Here is a 21081-nt window from a genome sequence, read left to right on the forward strand (position 1 = left end):
AGTACTCATATCATCAACCACTTGTTTGGACCATTGTTACTTACGTGTTGGTATACACAATACGTGACACATCTACGTCATGACATCATATGAACATCACATCCGAGGAGTAAAAGAATATTGATATACTGGCTGATTATGTCAGTGCTTCGTCAACCAAACAGATCGATTTCACTATGTATCGATTTGTTTGCATACAGATCGAGTACACCAGTACCCTGCATCACAAAGCTGATCGATACGACTTTCTCGAACATTATACCCATACAGTTCAGTGCGCACACTGTCAGACAATTGCCCCCAAAACGCCTACGCCTTTGGGTTGAAACACTCCACCATGGGACAAACACAATTTATTGTGAACAAATCGCAAGCAAACCGCCCGCCCGCAACGATTACTGCACAGTTAAGGAACAAGAACCACAATATCAATAACGGGTATGTTACGGGAACGCAGTTCAGCTCAAATGAACTCCCACACTGGTGACAAACAATCGAGACACACTAGGCTAAAGCGACAGTATTTCAACGCAACTAGTGAGTCCTTTCCCCACAGTCATGTCACAAAGGGCCACTTAACTTAACGACCACCATATCATTTACCCTGACAAACAAAGACTTTTAAGCTCGGCTCAGTATATGACTGCTTGACGTGGGTCCAGCAATAAAACGTTAATAGACTGAGGCCTGTCAACTAAGTCTGTTGGCCTATATTGCATATTTCCATATCGATATATGATCAATAACTTGTATGTTTTGATACTTGAAACACGATAGACTACCTGTCTCCGTGTATGCCATGTAGCAAACCAATTTATATTTTGAGCAATACTACGCATTGATTTAACCTACTGTTTCTAATAAACAGGCTAAGGCATTTCTTGAATTATACGTGAAAACTGGCCAGATTTGTCCAAGCGTCACGGTCCAACAAAGGGATAGTATACTAGTAATCTCGAGAGCACTTGAACACACATGCACTCGAACATGCCAACTGGTTGTGTACGTCATGATCATTGACGGTGTTGGTCATATCATAACAAGCGTGAAGGTATTGTTCACCTATATTCTACAGTGCTTACGGAATGCAGGTCTGAAAAATACATGTACACAGTGTATAGGATAGGCGTTATATGCGTGTCTCTTTAACAGCGTACAGGCACAGTCAACTAGTCCACCTGGGTAGTCATCTTGTGATTAATGTAGGTTAGGAAATGGTTTCGTGCGCGGTTATTTTATACTGTTCCTTCCTGTACTAGCGCCATGCACTTTCAGCATGATGATACTCCATCTGTTATAACTGAATGTACACTTCAGTGAGTGAGTGAGTGAGTGAGTGAGTTTTAGCAATATTCCAGCCATATCATAGTGGGGACACCAGAAATGAGCTTCAGATATTATACCGAAGTGGGGAATCGAACCCGGGACGCTTTAACTACTAGGCTACCTCTCAGCTCTCATTTTATTTACGAGTAGTAATGGTGATAGTGGTGATGGTCCTCGTGGTAGTATAGTTAGTTGGTTGGTTTGATTTTTAGCGCGACACTGGGCAATATTCTAGCGAAGTGGTGGTCTGTAAATAATCCACTCACCAAAAGCATCGTCACCGATCTACGTAATTGGGATACGATGACAAGTGTCACAAAGTCAGATTATCCTGACCACCTGATCCCGTTAGTCGCCACTTGCGGATACTGAAGATAAATTCAAGTCCTTATCTTTACGTGTATTTGATAGTAGTAGTAGTTGTAGTAGAAGTAGCAGCAGTAGCAGTGGAAGAAGTAGCAGCTCCTGCAGCCGCAGTGTAATTATACATATATACACATGCGTCTGTCTGTCTGCGTATGCCTGTATCTCGGTCTGCATGTGCGTGTGACTGTCTATCTGGATCTCTGTGTGTGTCTGTATGTGCCAGTGATCTTGGTTTCTCTCTGTTCGCCTGAAGAACTGACTAGGGCAAACAACTAACATCTTGATCAGGAGTTCCTGTTCACCTCGTTGGTTTAGTGAAGTCAACAGTTTTAGGGCTATTTGGAATTATATTTGCTACATATATGGCAGTTTCGTTAACCAATCGATCCAAAACAAAGCTTGAATTTTACGATTACTCTTTGTAATTCCCTATTGATTAGTGATTAACCGAACACTATATATACGTCAATTGGCTATTTTCATTTTTAATTTTATCAGCTTCTTTATTTGTTGAACACGCTGTAGATCTTTACACCCTTCAAGTTAATGCCTTCCGACGAATTCTTTAATATCATACAAAAGAGAAATAATTTGACAAGCCAAATAACTAAAGAAATAATGACAAAAAGTTTAAAACTGGAAATGATTTTCAGCTACTGTTGATCCAATAATAGACTGTCTGGAATATCAACATGACTAGGTGACGTTTTCTGCAAGGACATGTTTCTGAAAATCCTCTCCTATCACCTACATTGTTGAAGTACCCATTTGAATGCGACAGAAGCGCATCAATATTTGTAGCGGTTAACGGGCACCTGCTGTACATGCGAGATTAGAGTTATTCGCCTTGTTTCTAAGGCAAATTGAACAACTAAACTAACCAATGAAAATGCCAGAAAAGGGTCACATGTGTTAGTGTCTGGGTATCCATGTTTATGGAGCAACTGTAGACCCGCAAGCTGCCTGTGGTTTAGGGCAATATCTAGGGGTTATCGCGCTGAAACGGTACACTACTTGATTGACACAGGTGAGTCCGGTGGTTTTGTCTTTATAACACTCAGCTATTGTCATCGTAAAGGTAAGTTCATATCGTGTCAAAAATCGCGATACTGAAACAGTTAAGGACTTTGTTTCAAAATGTCACAGGTGCGTGGCTGTGAATAATAATCTCCATAATCACCCGCATAGCCTACTCGCAACATTACACACTGCCTGTTGGTCCGCAAATAACGTTTTGTTTAATGTGGCCGCACACGTAAAACAATCGTTTTGATTACACTTCTTCTTGTGCTGTTGAAATTGATGTATAAATTTAAACCAACAACACGAAGTTCCCACTGTCTTATCTCCAAGTCGAAGTGATATTGAAAGTAACTTTTAACTTTTCTTAACTCTAGCAAGCTTCACAATATTGATCAGACAAACTGTGGTCACAAACATTTTAAACTTCATTCTACCTTTTTCCCTCAGTACGTATAAAACAAGGACTCCTAAAATATAACCAAACAAAATCAATTGGAATAAATTCTGAAAAAATAAATATGACATAAATTCATCTATAAACTGCAGAAAGTGATAGCCGACTGAGGTGGAGGCTTGTACTACTGATATACAGATATCACTGATTTAGAGTGGATAAAGAGACGTCAACACACAACAGTGGAGTGCCAGAACAGGTTGCCCCGGTGCTAGTCAGTAAACACATAGCAGTTAGCCTCAGCCATGCTTACAGATGTTATCTTTATACCTGCTCAATACATGACCAGCTGTGGAATTTTATGCCGTAATTGTCCTAGTACATTTCAAACTTTGATATCAAGCTTTGATATTTGTGATGAATTTGAGTAATTTAACATGCTTAAATCTCTGGAAACGGTTTTAACTCACCTTCACATGTTGAATAACCTGGCAACATAACATGTTTGCCTAGTGTGTGTACTTGAAACTTTCCCGTGAATGTGTATTTAGAGCATTGTTAGCTTATTAGATTAATTCATCAGATTATTTGCATATTTTCTTTAATTTATGGTCCTTATTGGTTTTCTTTCACCGCAATTTTATTGCCATGTTCAGATTTGTTCAAATTCCAGGTCAACTGCCTGTCAGGTTCTTTTCAACATTTGTGATGTAACTGAAGAATGGCTTATGCAAATGGATGAATTCATTAGAATATACTTTTGTGAATTAACATTAGCCTTCTCACTGTAGTTTTTCAAGTTGATTGTGCTGAACATTTTTTCTTATAGGGCATTCTCTTTTCAGAGGAAATAAATTTCAAAATTGAATTTTGTCTGAAGTGAGTTCATATTCTAAAGATATGAGAACAAATTTATAATAGGCATGGTCAGTGGATATACCGGTAATGGCAGAAAGTTTGTTGTTATCACGTTTACAGAGATACATGCAGACTTTCACACACATGCTATAATAAGGGTTATGATCATGATACACATCTTATTAAAATTAATAAATTGAGATTAGTATGACATCAGTTGCTTACAAATTTGAATATAAAATAATTATCATGGATCAGACAGTTTAGTTATGGAAAAAGTGTTTCTCCTGATATTCACAAACTCAGAGATTCAGATGATCTCCTGTGAGAACCTTTTATAAATATATTTCCCAGCAGTTAGACCCACCCATTCAGATAGTCCCACACATTAAAAAAAAGTACATTATGTCTCCAGCCAGAGTTGAGCAAATTATACTTTGAATCAAACTCTGTTTGGGCAAAGTTTGATATGTTGAAGTTCCAGTTCTTTTGATGTAAAAGCTTGCTCCCTTTATATTCCTTATTCAGTCATTATTTACCAACCTCTGATGGTTCAATGTCTTCAGGTTATTTTCCAGTCCCAATATGTACATTCAGCACAATTCTACCCATAGACAATCTCAGCACCATGCATTGATCATTAATTAAATTAATTCAATCAACAAGGCAATATGTCAACTGCATTAAGTTGAGTCTGTCAGAGGGATATGGTCTTTTCGTGACACAGTCATTACCTACCACAGTTAATTGATCTGTCTTTTGAGGGATTAGCATGTCATTGATCAGTGAATGAAGTGATGCGATTACAAAATGTGGAATGTGTGTCGAATTAGGATTTGATTTATATTCCTTTTGTTTTTGAATGTAGAATGTTGTATGTTTTTTTGTTGTAGAATGTTGGATATATATGTATACAAAAAGAATATGTACACAGTTAAGCAATCTTGTGAAGGACTCAGTTTAACCAGGAAGGTGACTGGGGATCAAATCATCCTACATCTAAATTAAGTAAATTTAAGAGGAAAATTTATGGAGACTGTATGAAATAGTTACAGCAATTGGACCAGGTTCTAAATCTGACTGGCAAAATGCCAGACTTGTGGGTCTCACCTTATCAACATGGATTGAGAAGTTCGCAGTGATTGAGTAGGCTCTCCTTCTATCTGCATATTCTCCAGCATGTAATTAGAATGAGAAATTTTGATGATGTAGACACCAAAATGAATAATGATAAAAGTAATGTAGGTCATTGTTTTCTTTGTCCCATGTGTTTTATGTTATTCATTCTTCATGTTGGTAGATGTATGCCAAGTTATTTTTCAGTTCTGTCAATCCTCACGTAAGTATAAGTATTTATGTAGGTCCTTTCACCTTCACCACAAAAGTGTTTGATTGTACTTGTTCAGAATGTAGGTCACATAGATATATGAAAATGGGGTTCTGCAGGGAGATATACAAATATATACCATTAAAAAACAAGTGCAGGATATTGGATTTACAAGTTTGATAAAATGCAAATGACGAAGCCAAGGAGGAAACAGCTGATGAGGAGAAATCAAGTGAAAATGTGAAAATTTATTCCATTCCTTTTGAAATGTTTCATCTGTGTGGATATATATTATTTTTTCTCATTGGCATTGGCTAGTGGTATGCTCGCAAAATGGAATATCCCCTAGTTCTTTTTATTGGTATAGATTACATTCTGAGAGGGGACATCTAAGAAATGTGCAGATGTTTTACACACTTACCCTTGTAGATACGTTCATTTATCAGCTGCTTATCATGTTCCAGCGACCAAGATGCCGTGCGTTTCACAAAGTACATGGACGGAGACCCGCCCAAGGGGGCCAATTGCTCCCATGTTTGGTAGTCCTGGCCCCCAGTATGCTCTGCCAGGATTGATTGGTGTCAAGGAACACGATCCCAGGAGTCCTCATAGGAAAAACCCTGCCTATTCTTTCGGTGTGAGGCATGGCAAGTTCAGGGATGACTGTGGTCCAGGCCCTGCATATTTGCCTGAAGCTAAACTGTACCGAGATGGCAGGGATGGGGCGCCCCATTATTCACTGTACAGTCGCCCGCAAGATCTCTCTACCCACAAAACACCAGGCCCGGGTGCCTACAGACCTGAGAATGCAGGTCTCACCTCGGCATGTGTTGGGGCCCCTAAATATTCATTTGGAAACAGACATTTAAACAGGAAGTCAGATCGTACCCCAGGTACGCTGTATAAAATGTATGAGGAACTGTACAATAGTATATTGTAATGCCTGACCAGTTTTATTTCTTCTTTTACAGATCCTCCTCCCATATTTTGTCAAGAATAAGAAAAAATATAAAATGAATTTTCCCCACTCAAAAAAAAACATCCTGTTTTTATTGGCCAAAAATGTAAACTATAAAGAAAATATTTCTTAAGATTGTTTTTTTCTCATATAGACTTAATTACCCAAAGTGAAATGCTTTGAGTACTTAAATGGAATGTTACTTTGATTGGGGATTTTTTTTTCTCCTCCTGCCTTTGGGTTTTCTGAGGACAAAAATCCGTAAAGCAGGAAATAAAATTGGTCTGGCCTTAACATGCTTTGTCAGTATTATGTTTCTTATCAACACCAACATCTTTCATGCTGTCACATTATATTTAGTGAGTAATATTTTGTATCGATATAAGACAGTATGAGCAATGTCCTAATCTGTAGCTTCAAATTGAATATCTGTACAATTAGGTTACATATCAGAACATATTAGTATTCATTAGGTCACATATCAACTATAAGGTTTGGGTATAAAATATGTGCAACATGATATCAAGATCAGTATCTCAATGAGCCTTTTGGATTAACAAAACAACTGACCTGTAATCTTTGATCCATTTGACTGACATGACAAAGAGGATGCTGTATGATGCTGCTACATAATTGTTGAATTCCTACATGTTTACTACAGCCCCTAATGCGTACCGACTGCCAGACCAGCTGGGCAGGACAATCGAGGGCGGTAAGAAACAAGCACCTGTGTATTCCTTGAGGGGACGTCAAAAGATTGGAAGCTTCCATGAGGACCTGCAAAAAGTAAGTCATATATCGGTTCTATGTGCAACACATTAGGACCATGCACTGGTTTACTAAATTGTTTCCACGACACAATAAGCTGTTACTCTGTGTGTGGATACAAGACAGTACATTTTCTCCTTACTTACCCATTTAATGACACCCACATCCCAAAGATTTTGGCAGTCAGCTATTACTAAAGGAAACGTTTCAATTTTACAACTCAAATGGCAGCTATCAACATGCTGCTGTATCTAATTATCTTTTGGAGTGAGTTGCATTTTACACCACTTTTAGCATTATTCCAGAAGTATCAGAGTGGGGGACACCAGAAATGGGCTTCACACATTGTACCCATGAAGGGAATTGAACCCGGGTCTTTAACTACTTGGTTACCCACCGCTTATTTTTCCTTTGGAACCTGGTGTGAAATATTTCTATTAAAGACACAGTTTTCCTCAAATATGTATATCATGATACTTATCGTATTTTAAACTGTATCGTAAATATGACTTGTATTGTTTCACCTTTTCATTATGCACAGGATAGCTTCGTGGTTAGAAGAACTTACCTGTCTCACCATTCACCTGGGTTTGATGGCAATTAATGGAGCCCAGTCTCAGTATCCCCAACTCTTTGTCACCGTCACAAATTAGGTGTTATACCTGGGACAAATCCCATTTTTCTACCCGGGTACCCCACCTCCTATTACCTTACCCTACCCGGATACACGCTATGTTAATTCCTGACATCAAATTTGTAAGAAATGGCAATATGTTCTGCAGCTCAGGAGCCAAAATTTCAAGTTTCTCAATATTTTAACCATGTATTATATTCAAAATAAGTGACTTTAAATTATATCTAAATTTTCAAAGACCATGCAACCTTAATCATTGAAACTATCAAACTATTAATCTCTTAGTCAAATGTTCAGAATGTGTTTGGGAACTGAGATGGGTACCCACCCATCCCGGATACCTGGCTTACCCAGCCCTATTTGGTGTTGAAAAAGTTTGCATTGTAAGAGGGATGGATTGAGAGAAATATAAATAGCGTTGCAATGATACAGAAGTGGATAGGAGTGCAGTCAAAGCCTGAACTATGGTGACATCAAACGCTTGAACCACTGTCCTACCTATTCCAAAGTTTATAGCGTTAGTGTTTGAACATAAGTCAGTTTTCATGTCGGGTTTTCATCAAATACTGACTTGTCCATAGGCTACTAGGTAATTTCCGTTTACGATGACAAGTGACTTTTTAAAAACAAAATTGAACCCCTGCTCTAACTGTGTAGAGTCTACATGCTCTCAAACCATTCTTTATTTATGGTATGCATTCAATGTGAGCTTGTAAGATAGGATTTCAGATTATTAGAACCTGGAAGACAGTGATATGAATCCAAACCATAATGTAAGTCAGTGACTGACCTCAAACTTTCTGTTTTAGATGTATGTGGCACACATGTATGTAATCTACGTAATACAGACTTACAAGTCACTTTACGGTGCTGCATTGGAAGTGAAAACTGTTCAAATCTGGGATGATATTATGTCTTCTTTACCTTTAGACTCCTGGCCCCGGTAACTACAAGGTGACTGACCCCAACAGGTATAAGAGAGCAGCGCCTGGATACAGTATGACGTCTCGGTCTCAGTTGCCAGGAGACACCACCAGGAAACCAGGACCTGGCTCCCACAGCCCAGAAAATGTAAGTTCATCGTTCTCAGTTGTGTTGACAATCGGAACCCAAATCCACTATCAATTATTTGAGGACTTGCGATTATCAGTTACAATATAAATGTATACTTTTTTAAAGTAAACACAAATTTAAGGTTCTTCCCCCAGTTTTTTTTTTCTAATTGATGTGAATTCATTCAAGTGTGTTGTACTAAAACAACGAAATTCAGATTAATCGAAAGGTTTTTTTTAAAACATTCAATAATTACTTTTAATCCTTCTTTTAAACAATTTTGATTATTTTTGATCATCGGAATACCAATACTTCTCAGTTAGGAATCTGCTGAGTCCCATTTCTGATTGCTGAAAAGTTTGAAACGATACAGGTTTCAAAGTGAAATGCAAGTGTCACTGGTGTAAAAAATCTTGAAATAATTTAAGACTTTCTTTAACAGCTTATCCATATTACAAAATCTTCAACAACTAGCATCTAGATATATGAATCTGAGAATTTTCACCAGATTTGAGTCCTTTAACAATGGCTATCACTTGAGTAACAAAATGTGTTATGTTATGCCTTGACATGCCATACTGAATATTTTATTCACATTCGTTTTGCACCTGTTCCAAGTCATAAGGAAATTTTAGTTTAATTTTATAACAGACTTTATAGTCTTTTAGTAATGATGATCAGGTATGGATGGCTTTTCTTTGATAGTTTAGCTCTTAAGAAATATCTAAAAATAACAAACAAATCTGAATGACAAAAGGAAATTAATGATGGTAAAAATGGATGAAATTCTTTCCCTATCTCATGCAAGACTGGCCTTCTTTCTTGCAGGTTTACATAAACAAACGCTCAGCGCCATGTGTTAGTTTTGGAATACGTCATTCCCAATACACTGCGCCACTGATAGTGGATGTCCGAGACTAAACCACTCAGGGTGTAGGTCTTCTGTTTCAACACGTAATGTGTACATCTGATAATCTTGCACAGTCACACACACCTTTTCCTTTTTTCTTTGGCAAGGGCCCTTGTTCCACAGTATGATCCCAGTACTACGACTTTCTTGGCTGAAGAATGAGAGTTAAGTTCGTCCTAGTGCTACAACTGTTTTGTGGAACCGGGTTCAGGGTTCTAGTATCCACATGTCCACAGTCACTAGTCTTGGTGTCCCCACTTACTCCCACTCAAGTGTTGAATGTATCTATTTTTGTGCTTCTCTTTTAATGGTTTGCTGCTGTCATTTCCAGACATTTTCATTCTGCTATGACAAGCGACAATGTTTATTTCACATATACCAGAAAAGAAGATCCTTACATAAACTGCAACAACCTGCTAATATAAACAACATGTTTTATCTATTTATGTTGTGTATCTGAATCAGCATGGCTGCTTGCATGTAATCAGCTAATGTTCAGGGCAAAATTACATAATTGTCTCCCCTGTCTTTTAAGACTGGATAGGCTGCATATAAATAATTAAATGTTTCTCTGGCACATTGTTTTTCAAAAGTGACGAGGGTGGTAGGACTTTCTTATGTTTTGGATGAAAAAAAAAGGACACATGAGGAACACATTTATGTTTTTTTTTCTCTCAGAAATACAGCTTGGAATTTTAGCACATGTTAATGAGTTGTAGATTCATTCACACTTGTTCTTGCAGACACTCATTCTTAAAGTGAACAAATGGATGATCAGGGGGCAGCCAAGTCAAAATTATTTCTTTTAAATGGCAATAAAATATTGTCATGCTCACAAATAGCAGTGATGTGCCGATGCCCAAGAAACGTTTTACTTTTTTTATTTAGCCTTACTGCTGTCTTATAAATTTACAATAATGCCTCACTGATACAACTTACTTGAGGACAATCAACATCACAACATGAGTGAGTCAGTCAGTCATTTTTACACCACTTTTAGCAATGTTACAGCAATACCACAGTGGGAGGGGGACACAGGAATGGACTTCCCACATGGTACCAATGTGGGGAATTGAAATCATTTGTTCAGCATGATGATCGAATGCCTTAATTGCTAGGCTGCCAAACCATCACCCAGAACATAAGCTCTGAAACCCAGACCATAAAATTCACAAGGAGACCAGCTCCCCTTGCTCCTTCCATGAAACAGCTTTTATTGAGATCAACCCAAACTCCCTTTCTTTAACACAGCACTATGGTGACCTTAGTGCTTTGTGAAAGGAGGTCTTTCTCCATAGTTCTTTGGTGGCTGCTTGTCCGGCTGAAAACCTTGGTTCAAATCCCCACATGGGTACATTGTGTTAAGCCCCTTTCTGGTCTCTCCCAAACACTGCTTGAATATTGTTAAAAGCAACGTAAAATCATCCTCACTCATGATTTTAACCTTTCGTAATATTGCACTCACCTTGTGAGACCTGAGCATTGTTGTCATCTCAGCTGGTTGATGCTGTGACCACACTTGCACCTGACTGAAGTATACAGTGCACCTGTGTGTTCAAAACACACCAGGGCCCTGTTTCACAAAGCTCTTGTAAGCCTAAGATCTCGTAACTTTTCTTGTAGCATTTGTACCTCCTATACTGTAGCACAGGAAATAGGAATGTTACGAGAAAAGTTACAAGACCTTAGGCTTACGAGAGTTTTGTGAAAGGGGCCTCTGATATTGAAGATGTATGTGATTACAGAAGCACGTCAACACTAGTAAAAACAAATGAACTCTATTCCAGCACATCAACACTTAGTCAAGCACATGAATAGTAGTCAAGCACATGAACTCTAGACTGCACATGGACAGTACTCAAGCACACATTAAAGGATAATCAGAACTATGGATAGATATATATCTCTTTGTATCATTTACGAAAATGTAATAAATGCTACAGGTGTCTTTTCATTGTGATTTGAGCAGTGATACTGTTACTACAAATCATTCAAAATGGACAGATACAAACTCATGGAAACTTTGTCTCAAGACTAGTTGAGTCTCAGACAGACAGACAGACAGACACACACACACACACACACACACACACACACTCACTCACACACACAAATACACACGCATGCACACACACACACACTCATACCCACACATGCACGCACACACACACACTCATACCCACACATGCACGCACACACACACACTCATACACGCACGCACATACACACACAAATACACACGCATGCACACACACACACATACCCACACGCACACACACACACACACATGCACACAGGCACACACGCTCACACACACACGCTCACACACACACTTTTATATCCACCAGCCATGACAGAACTATAACATACCTCATCAACCTGATTAAGGATTAAAAGTATACTCCAGTATGCCCAAATAAAGACGTTGATATCCATGAATCCTTACCTTCATGTGTATATCTTCTACACGATATTGAAGACTTTTTAGCACACTTGATTTCAAGGATAGAAATGGTATACCACGGTATAAGTAGAACTGCAGTATTTTTCCTTCAGTTCCATATACATAATACAATACAAAAATTCAGTGTTTTTAGTTTTCATACATTCATTTTTTTAACCTTTTTTTAATAACAGCTTTTTCAATTCAAAATTACAAATATCATGGTCATTTCTTTACCATTTTATTAAACAGTTTAAGGTTCGGCATTTGTCAGTTTCCAGCATCATGTTCATATTTCATATACCAAACCAAAACACACCGAACCGAAGGCCTTGTACCAAAATATGTACCGTTTAAGAGCATGCCGTTTCATCCCTATTGATTTCTTCTTTGGTCGGTGAATATTTTCCAATACACATCATTCAAACATTATTATTATTTTCATTTCTCAGGTTTACTCAAATAAGAGAGAAGCTCCGTGCTATTCATTTGGAATCCGTCACAGCCAGTACACAGCGCCCTTGATAGTTGAGGTCCAGGACTAGTGTTGCCACGTCGACCAGCTAGGCGTGGGCCAGCCTGAATGCCAGAAGAGTCAGATATTAACCAATAGTATTATTTCACAACAACTGCTGAATATATTTGTCTGTCAGGCAATACAAAATACAATGTTATGCATTATGCTGAAGTTCCTCGACTGTCATCATAAAAACATTATCATTCATTTGACAAAGCGTTAAGAATGAGAAGCATTCCTGCATATTAATGGACATATTGGTAATATTCATAATTATTGTGAATATATCAGTATGTACAGTTTTCTTGAAAAACAAAAGGTGTAAAATCTTTCAACAAATCCTTGCAATATTGCTAAGGTGAAACTGAAAGCTAAACACATTAAAAAAATTAAGAAATGAAAATATACTAGCTAAGTGAAATGTATAAATCATGTCTAGACATTTTAAGACTGAAATGAAAACTTCATTGTGTTTAGTGATTGTCATTCTTTTGTGATTTTTTTTTCAAATTCATATCTTGTCGAGACATAATTTCTACGCAAATTCTGTGTTTATCATTTGTCAAATTTCTTTCCTGAACCTGTGAAATCCATTTTTCAGATTTTGATACGAAAAAATTATACGCAACTTTTCATGATTTTTAAATGAATATATTCGTAAGGTTAACATAAGGATACATAATCATTCTGTTTTCACATCATTTCGTCTTGAATGATTTTCTGTTTTCAGTGACTACAGCTTAGCTAAATGACCCATAACTAGCTATTGTTTGCTTTATTTCAGATACCATTTGTACAAATCTTAAGAAACGTTTTTTGCAAGGTATTTCCATTTCCTGGTATAGATTGATAAAAAAAACTCCAGTTGATTTATTCACAAATGTACCCATAATCAAAAACTGTTCCACAAATTTGAATGGATTTTTAAAATATTACCTCATGTATAAAGAAGAGAAAGGTGTTCTCCCTGTCCCTATGTGATTGTGCCTTGCATACTGATAAGCTAGCATAGAAGGAAATATAGGTAGGGGAGAAGCAGTGTTGTGTATGTTATGAGCTCTGATTTCTACAACCAAATATAAACTGTTTCTCAGATGTGGTGTATAGTTATCAGTTTACCACACCAGCATTTTATGTAACACAAGCAGTATTCACTTTCACTTCAGTATTCAACTTTGAATATTTATTGTGAATTACATTCAGTATATTTACACAATATGGAAATCTTTTGGAGAAACTATGTATGTAATTATACATCCTAACATCAGCTATAACCAAATATGCTTTTGATATGTTGGAATATCTTATTGGTCCTTTGTACTTTGTAAGTCAGATTTCCTTTGAAGATGTGTCCCTGTGAAAACTGACATGAATAATAGGATGGTACTGTATGTTATAATATGTACAATATTTGGCATTCACGCAATATGTTTATGAAACTGGTTACATTGAAATCATTCACATCCTTTTTATCACAATACTCGTATTAGAAAGTTGTTCCATTGAAAAGGAAATGAAAAAGCATTCACTGAAAGATGAAAGTGATTTATTTAATTTGAAGATATAAAGCTGAAAACCGGTATAAATTTGGAAATGGATGTTGAAAGTATGTGATTATATGGCCATATGTCCATACCTAGATTGTTTTATACAGTGTCTGTATTGACTATATGCATTGTTTTCTTTATGTTTGTGGTGTTTGAAATATCTGTTAGCAAATTTTTGCATGTTAGCTAAATCTGTGATAACCTGTGTGCACAAGTTAACCACATTGCTCTGTTGATGGTTTCATAGCTTCGTCATACTGTTGCTGTATATGTTTGCTCAGTTTTTGTACAAATTTTACTTATACATGAAAGTAATTACAATCATGCTCAAGTCTTTAACTAACAAATAAAGTTTTCTGTCTTATGGCTACTTGGTGGGTTGGTTTGTTGATTGCCACAAGATTCCAGCTATATGACGGTGGTTTGTAAATAATCAAATCTGGACAAGACAATACAGTGATCAACAGCATGAGCATTGATCTACACAATTGGAATACAATGTCATGTGTCAACATGTGAGCCTGAACACCTGTATTAGTCGCCAATAACGACAAGCATCATATTCTGTTACGGAAGATCAATTCTGACCCAGATCTTCACAGGATTTTCTGTCTTATGAAGTTGTTTTGTGCTTGTGTTATATCACTGAAGGTCATCTCAAAGCTAATATCTTAAGGTTCATCATACATCAATATCACCAGTTTCTTTCAAGAATCAACATAAAAAATATCTGTTCTGTATGGGATTACCTTTCTTATTTAAGTAGTACTTTTTTTGGTGAAATCAAGTATCAAGTACAGCACTGAGTCATCAGCACATAACATTCCCATCTGAAGCCTTCGGCCAATGTTATAGTCTAAAACTATAATGGTGGTTCGCACAGTGATGTTTATTGAATGTTATCAGTGGAAGTGTAAATCTAAATAAAGCATATATCAAACATGAATGAGGCAAAGTCTCTTCAGATTATTGTCAGGTTTATCCTTAACACCAACTTCTTCTATAGTACATAGTTATATTGACAATTTGACAATCCTGGCCACACCTACTTGTTTCTTTGTATTTAAGATTTTGAAAATACATGTACAGGGACAATACCTGTATACTTCCCATGGTTTTTTTCTGCATTTTCTTTCCATTTATTGAAGACTGAACCATACATTTATATCCAGAATTTAATAAGTATATTTTCAGTCAGGAGCATATTTTTTTCCTCTCATAATGATGTTTAAGAGAGGCTTCTTTTAAAAATAGGAAACTAAAAATGTGTGTGGTCATGGATATCCTCATGCACAGAATCAACAGTTAACGGTCATAATTGTTAATACTAATACTGGTAATTGCTGATTTACAGCATAACAATTAGATAACAAATGCAGATAAGGTGTAGGATTAAGTAAGGCTATAAAGCTGAGCAGATGTTTGATAGGCATTTAAAAGTTGGAAGGGTAATACAAGACACTTGCTATGGATGTGCAATTCTTTATTATTTACACTCAACGTTTCTGGGCCAATACTTGCTCCTTCATCAGGTGAATGAAGGGAGAATGAATGAAGTATAAGCCAAGAAACTTAGTGTGTAAATAAAAAACAAGTTGTACATCCATAACAAGTGTCATGTATGATAAAGTTTGATATATAATTCTTATTTTTCTCCTTTTTTTGTGCCAAGTTTGTAGTGTACAGTGTACAGATGAGGAAATTACCTGTAGAAGTCTCTTATTAATGGAGTAGGTGTAGCATGTTCTATATATATCTGTGAACAGTACCAAATAATTGAAACCTCTCTTTTTTAACATGGGATCCATGACAAAGTAAACAATGGTGTGTCTCAACCTGTCAACACGTCACTATGGCTAGACCCGAAAGACTTTTGGAAATAAGTACCTAATAAACAACTGTTTTGTTTTCAAAAGCATTTATACCATAAATTCATAATATAGACGGATATGTCGGATCACTCCTGCATCAGATATGATTGTGAAGGTTAATGAATGACGGGCTAATGGTGATTGTATGAGTGCTTCATTCTGTAGATTAGTGTCAAGATGTTCGTGTCTACTTGACGTGTAACATCTGACCACCGTGCACCGAAAATCCACATTTTCAAAGAGCATTGTGCTTAGTTATTGTACAGCTATGCAGACTTCCTCTCCACACTGATTAAGACTGTTTATGTGAAACCTAAATAGTGTATATTTATTTTTATAAACTAATTGACATATGCGCTGGCTCTCTTACTCATCTGATGGGGGAAAACTGACGGAGTTATCAGTACAAAGTCTCACTTTTCTTTATTCAAGGCTGTTAGCCCTTTAAATATGTTAACTGTAAATGGATCAATCACTTCATCTCTACTGTCAAACACCATTGTCTCGTTATCCAAAGGACCGTATGTTTAGTTTGACTTATCCTGAAATTATTACTAGGCGACAACAGAAAGAATATGCTGTGAAATAAAAACAGAACCGTTAGTTAAAACTACGTGTGTCTTTTCACATTCAAATGTACTAGGTTGTAGTTTAAGTTTAATATCAACTTCACTTATCAGATAAGGGTTTTATGTATAATTCTTAGAACTGCAAAAAGATTTCGAATCAAGTTCGACACATTTACCTGGTTGTAAATATTCGAGAGGTCTCTTCCGGCATTTTGAAACATCCATGATTTAGGCTATGTGATTGACTATACGAGTCACGAAGAATACACTCTGGTTTCCAGATTACATAGTTATAATATATTTATTTAGATGCAAGGTGAATATTCACCTGTTAATAAATCTGACATACATTACAAGAAGATTTGCTAGCGACAGATGGTCTCGTAAAATCCATTCATTGTAAGATCATTTGCCAAAATGCGATACAAAACAAATAATACATGTACATCTGTTTGTAGAATATGTCGACTGTTATCATCATTTTAATACTAAAATCTAAAGAAGACAAAAGCGAATGATTCACCACGAGGTAAGATAAGAAACTGCACAAGTTTGCCGAGATAATTTAGGAAGCATTCCATATGTACACCTATAGTTATACAAGACCATCCAGGAAGTGATTGACAGCCACCATGTGATATTTGCAGACTCCGTATCTAATATAGCATAACGGTGCCCTTCTTTACCTTATACAGCGGTTAATGTATGTGGAAATACAAGACTGTGAAACTGTAATATTATCAAAGCAAAGTGGTACCCTTATTGTATTATGACCTCGGAACGAAATTAACTGTATGTTATATATAAATCTAGCCGCCGTACACCAACTTAAGCACAAGATCGATGTAAAGATGTGTGTTTTACATTTTATTGTTATCCAAGATGTAAAATGACCACACACTGTGAAATACTTCAAGAATAGTATTTAAAACTGGAATTTATTCAGAAATAATTGGACCCACCGACCTGACTTTTGAGGTCCAAATTCTGTAACCATGTATATATTCCTGATATCACCTGAGAAGGGAGGCAGTTTGGACATCAAATCATTCTTGTCTTAATTTGATCTCCATTTGATTTACCCTCTACAGAGACAGATTAGCCAGTCCAGGATGCCAAAGCACCTCCAACATAGCTGTCAGGAATGTGTATTGCAGATCTCCTCGTCACTACCTGTGAGGTAGACTGGAAGATAGTGCTTGAACGCTCTACAAACCATCGATGGCGCTTTCGGCAGAGCACATGCATGTATTAGCTCGTTTTTTGTCAGTGGTGTGGGGGCCTCGATTTGAGCCAGCCACTGATTTACTATGATAGGAGCGTTGGCACAAGGGCATCAGCACAGCGTTTAAGTAAGCATGTCGGACAAGGATCGAAACTGCAAGATCTTTATTTTATTAAAACGTTAGTAAAGAAATGCAGAAAACCCTTCTTTAAAACCACCTTTTATAATGCCTAATAGCATTGAAACTTGGCTTTGAACGATAAATCTGTTCTGCTGCTTTTGTATATCACTCACAATGTGAATATTTCACCTACATAGATGGCGGTCTGTTAAGCATTGTTGGTATATGGAGCGTTGGATATTGGAAACACTTAAGTTCCCATGGTTTGCTTCTGACACTGTAGATGTTGAGGACAGAAGTCCTCCAACAAACACGTTGAAAGTCAGTTTTGCCCATTTCATTGAAATGAACATTGACAAGGTGATCAAGTCATCAAATAGAACTTATTATTGGTCCAGGTCCCACTCAATTCATGATGGAATACTTGGATCTCCTACTACCGGTAATGACGCAGATCGTCAGCCTAACCCTGTCTACTGTAGTGTTCCTAGACTACCTTTATCAAAGCTGCCATTAGGCCTCTCCTGAAGAAGACCAACCTAAATGACACCCAAGAACTACAGTCCTGTCTTATCCTATCTCTCAAAGACTGTAGAAATAACTAACAATATAAGGCTCAGGGAGCATTTGGTTGCCAGGGTTTACTGGAGGAGTTTCAGTCTGCTTATAGGGAGCATCACTGCACAGACTATTCAACTACGTGTTTAATTGATTCGTACATCAGTAAGCATTTACCATGACGGATGACCTAACTTCCAGAAAGCTTAATTAATCCGTACATCAGTAAGCATTTACCGTGACGGATGACCTGTTTCATGGCATATAATATTGAACAAAAATAATGAAACGGCATAGGACTTCAGCAATTTGTAAGTATCAAGAAGGACTTCCATACATGTAACATACATGACTGTGAATGAGTTTAGTTGTACGCCGCTTTAGCCAATATCCCAGCGGATGACACCATGGTATGCAAAGATGGGCTTCGTTTAAAGTTCCCATGTATGGGATGGAACCCGGGTTTTCGGTGTGGTGCATCAGCACCCCCTTAAAATTTAAGCTCTAGGCTAACCTACCGCACCTTACATACACTGAAACACGAACACTAATAGTTGAAATCTGATCCTGGATAACTTATTTTAAGGAAGATACTTTTGTTCTGATATATCTTTTACGTCTTTCTGGTATGCTGCATCAAGGGTTTTAATACTTGAGTTTTCACTGCATGCCGCTTGTTCGTACAGCGATAGTGTGACAAACATCTGCAAATGTCTTCCACGTGTCATATGCAAAGATTTGTTCTGAATAGCTATGGATATTAAGTACAATTAGAAACGTGTCATGCTTTAAATATTGTCAGTTTCTTAAACACTATCATATTCTTTTAGGTGTGTGTGTGTGCGTGTGTTTTGCTTTATTATTGTGTTTTAATTGTGACTATTTCATTCGAAGTGAGTGAAAGGGATAAACCTCTGTTCTTGTAACTCTACTTGCGATGTTATAATGCGTTTTGCATAAATTAGAAAGAGGTGCAGCCATGTAGATAATATTCGTACTCATTTGACCATGTAGCATTTCAAACTTGCCCTCTCAGAATGTCTGTATATGTGTTCCCAGGACACACAAAAGTAATCCCAGGTAAAACGCTGTTGCACTAATAATGAGTTTGAGCATCAGTTTAAATACCCTCATAAAAATACACAGTTAAATATCAAATGCATGGAAAATTTATATGGATTCATATGTTGTCTTACCTTAAAAATCCATTGTGAAACATCTAAATGTATGTTCGGTTTCTCACAAATATCAATCCGGTCCAACCTCTGTCACAGTCTCCCCAGAGTCTCATCACAACCTTCTATGTAAGTTGTCTTCCCGTTGTCTACAAGCTAAATCGATTAGCCTCCTTGGCCGTAGTTTTAATCCAATATTTGTTCGTCGGCCGACTCGGTGCAATAGACTGACAAATAATCGCATTGCTTGTAGATTATACCCGCTCAACAACTGCCGCTTACGTTACCAATATCCCGTCTTCTAATCGCCCAATCTCACGAATATTTCTTAAGGGGGCAAAGGACGACCCGTGGCTTTGATACAGGTTGAGATTAATTACAAAAGTCTGACTGCTTTGTTCACGTTTGGACACGAAAAGGCTATATATCTGATGATAAATTGTGGTAAAAAATACGTTTTGTTTCATGTACACGAAATGATCGGACACTTCTGTCGCGTCCATAGTAACAAGAATATCGATTCATATCTTTGTAAATCCCTTTTCTCATATGAACAGCCAACTGCCCGTGTCTGACTGGGGGATAATCCCTCAGTGGGGTGTGTAGAGACTGTATTCAGGCAAACGCTTAAGGAGTCTATTGTTATATCGCCACTGTTCTCATAGTAATACAGCTATAGACAGTTGTGGACATATACGACATTAATAATGAACTCTAAATAAATATTGTCAACTGACTTTCAAGATGATCAGCTTTACCACTTGTATATGCCTCGCTGTCGAATGATTCTCCGAGCTTGAATTTAATGTTAACTGAAGTCGAAGTCGATTTGTGTGAACGATTCGAGTTATTTGGAATTCCTCAAGTAAGAAAATGATTATTTTATTGTGATAGTTTGATTTCACTGTGGTACTTTTCGTTCTATATAACGGATAATACATTTTTCATACTGCAGTGTTTACATGTCACAGCAAAGTGCCCATTCATTCATTCATTCATTCATTCATTCATTCATTCATTCATTCATTCATTCATTCATTTACACCGCATGTGATGAATTACGAAACATTTTCCGTTTTGAATAAATACCTGACTTTCCGGTACATGCGTAGCTATGTCGATTTTAAAATCAGAATAAACTATACGTTAATAAAGAAATAACAAACGAACAATGTCGTTAAAAAAACGCAAGGGTACAGGTCGGTGATTAAACGGTATACTTGACACGTTATCTGGACGCCTGAATAGAGTTTGACGTAGAGTCGGCTGGGGTCTGTGGCGAAGTCAATCAGCTATAGAAATATCAGCGTAGATCAATATCGAGGTATATATTAATTGCACACCTGTTGTGTTCAAAATCCAACCCACCACTTGTTTCAATTGTTCCCAGCGTTACTTCATATTTTTAAACACAATGGTCGTGATTCGCTACAGTTGC

General features: G+C 37.1%; 1 protein-coding gene across 2 annotated transcripts; it reads left to right on the top strand.

The window, feature by feature from the left end:
- Positions 1-2607: 2607 nt before the first annotated feature.
- On the top strand, positions 2608-14494 carry LOC137286470 (ciliary microtubule associated protein 1A-like). 2 transcript variants are annotated; one of them, XM_067818359.1, is made up of 6 exons: positions 2608-2719; positions 5759-6187; positions 6914-7038; positions 8585-8725; positions 9536-9640; positions 12513-14494. In XM_067818359.1, exons 2-5 carry the CDS (start codon positions 5767-5769, stop codon positions 9626-9628), a joined length of 780 nt encoding a protein of 259 aa, XP_067674460.1. In that variant the 5' UTR covers positions 2608-2719; positions 5759-5766; the 3' UTR covers positions 9629-9640; positions 12513-14494. The 2 variants fall into 2 exon arrangements, with proteins under 2 accessions (XP_067674460.1, XP_067674461.1); XM_067818360.1 differs by lacking the exon at positions 9536-9640 and having other exon boundaries at positions 2630-2719.
- The last annotated feature ends 6587 nt before the right edge of the window (positions 14495-21081 follow it).

The sequence above is a fragment of the Haliotis asinina genome, chromosome 6 (genome assembly GCF_037392515.1).
Source record: "Haliotis asinina isolate JCU_RB_2024 chromosome 6, JCU_Hal_asi_v2, whole genome shotgun sequence".
Taxonomy (NCBI): Eukaryota; Metazoa; Mollusca; class Gastropoda; order Lepetellida; family Haliotidae; genus Haliotis; species Haliotis asinina.

What these genes read in the sequence shown, in the direction of transcription:
- LOC137286470 (XM_067818359.1), top strand. Translation starts at nt 5,767, where the DNA reads ATGCCGTGCGTTTCACAAAGTACATGGACGGAGACCCGCCCAAGGGGG. An exon ending in GAAGTCAGATCGTACCCCAG is followed by an intron (nt 6,188 to 6,913) that starts GTACGCTGTATA and finishes TGTTTACTACAG; the next exon opens with CCCCTAATGCGTACCGACTG. An exon ending in GCTCCCACAGCCCAGAAAAT is followed by an intron (nt 8,726 to 9,535) that starts GTAAGTTCATCG and finishes TCTTTCTTGCAG; the next exon opens with GTTTACATAAACAAACGCTC.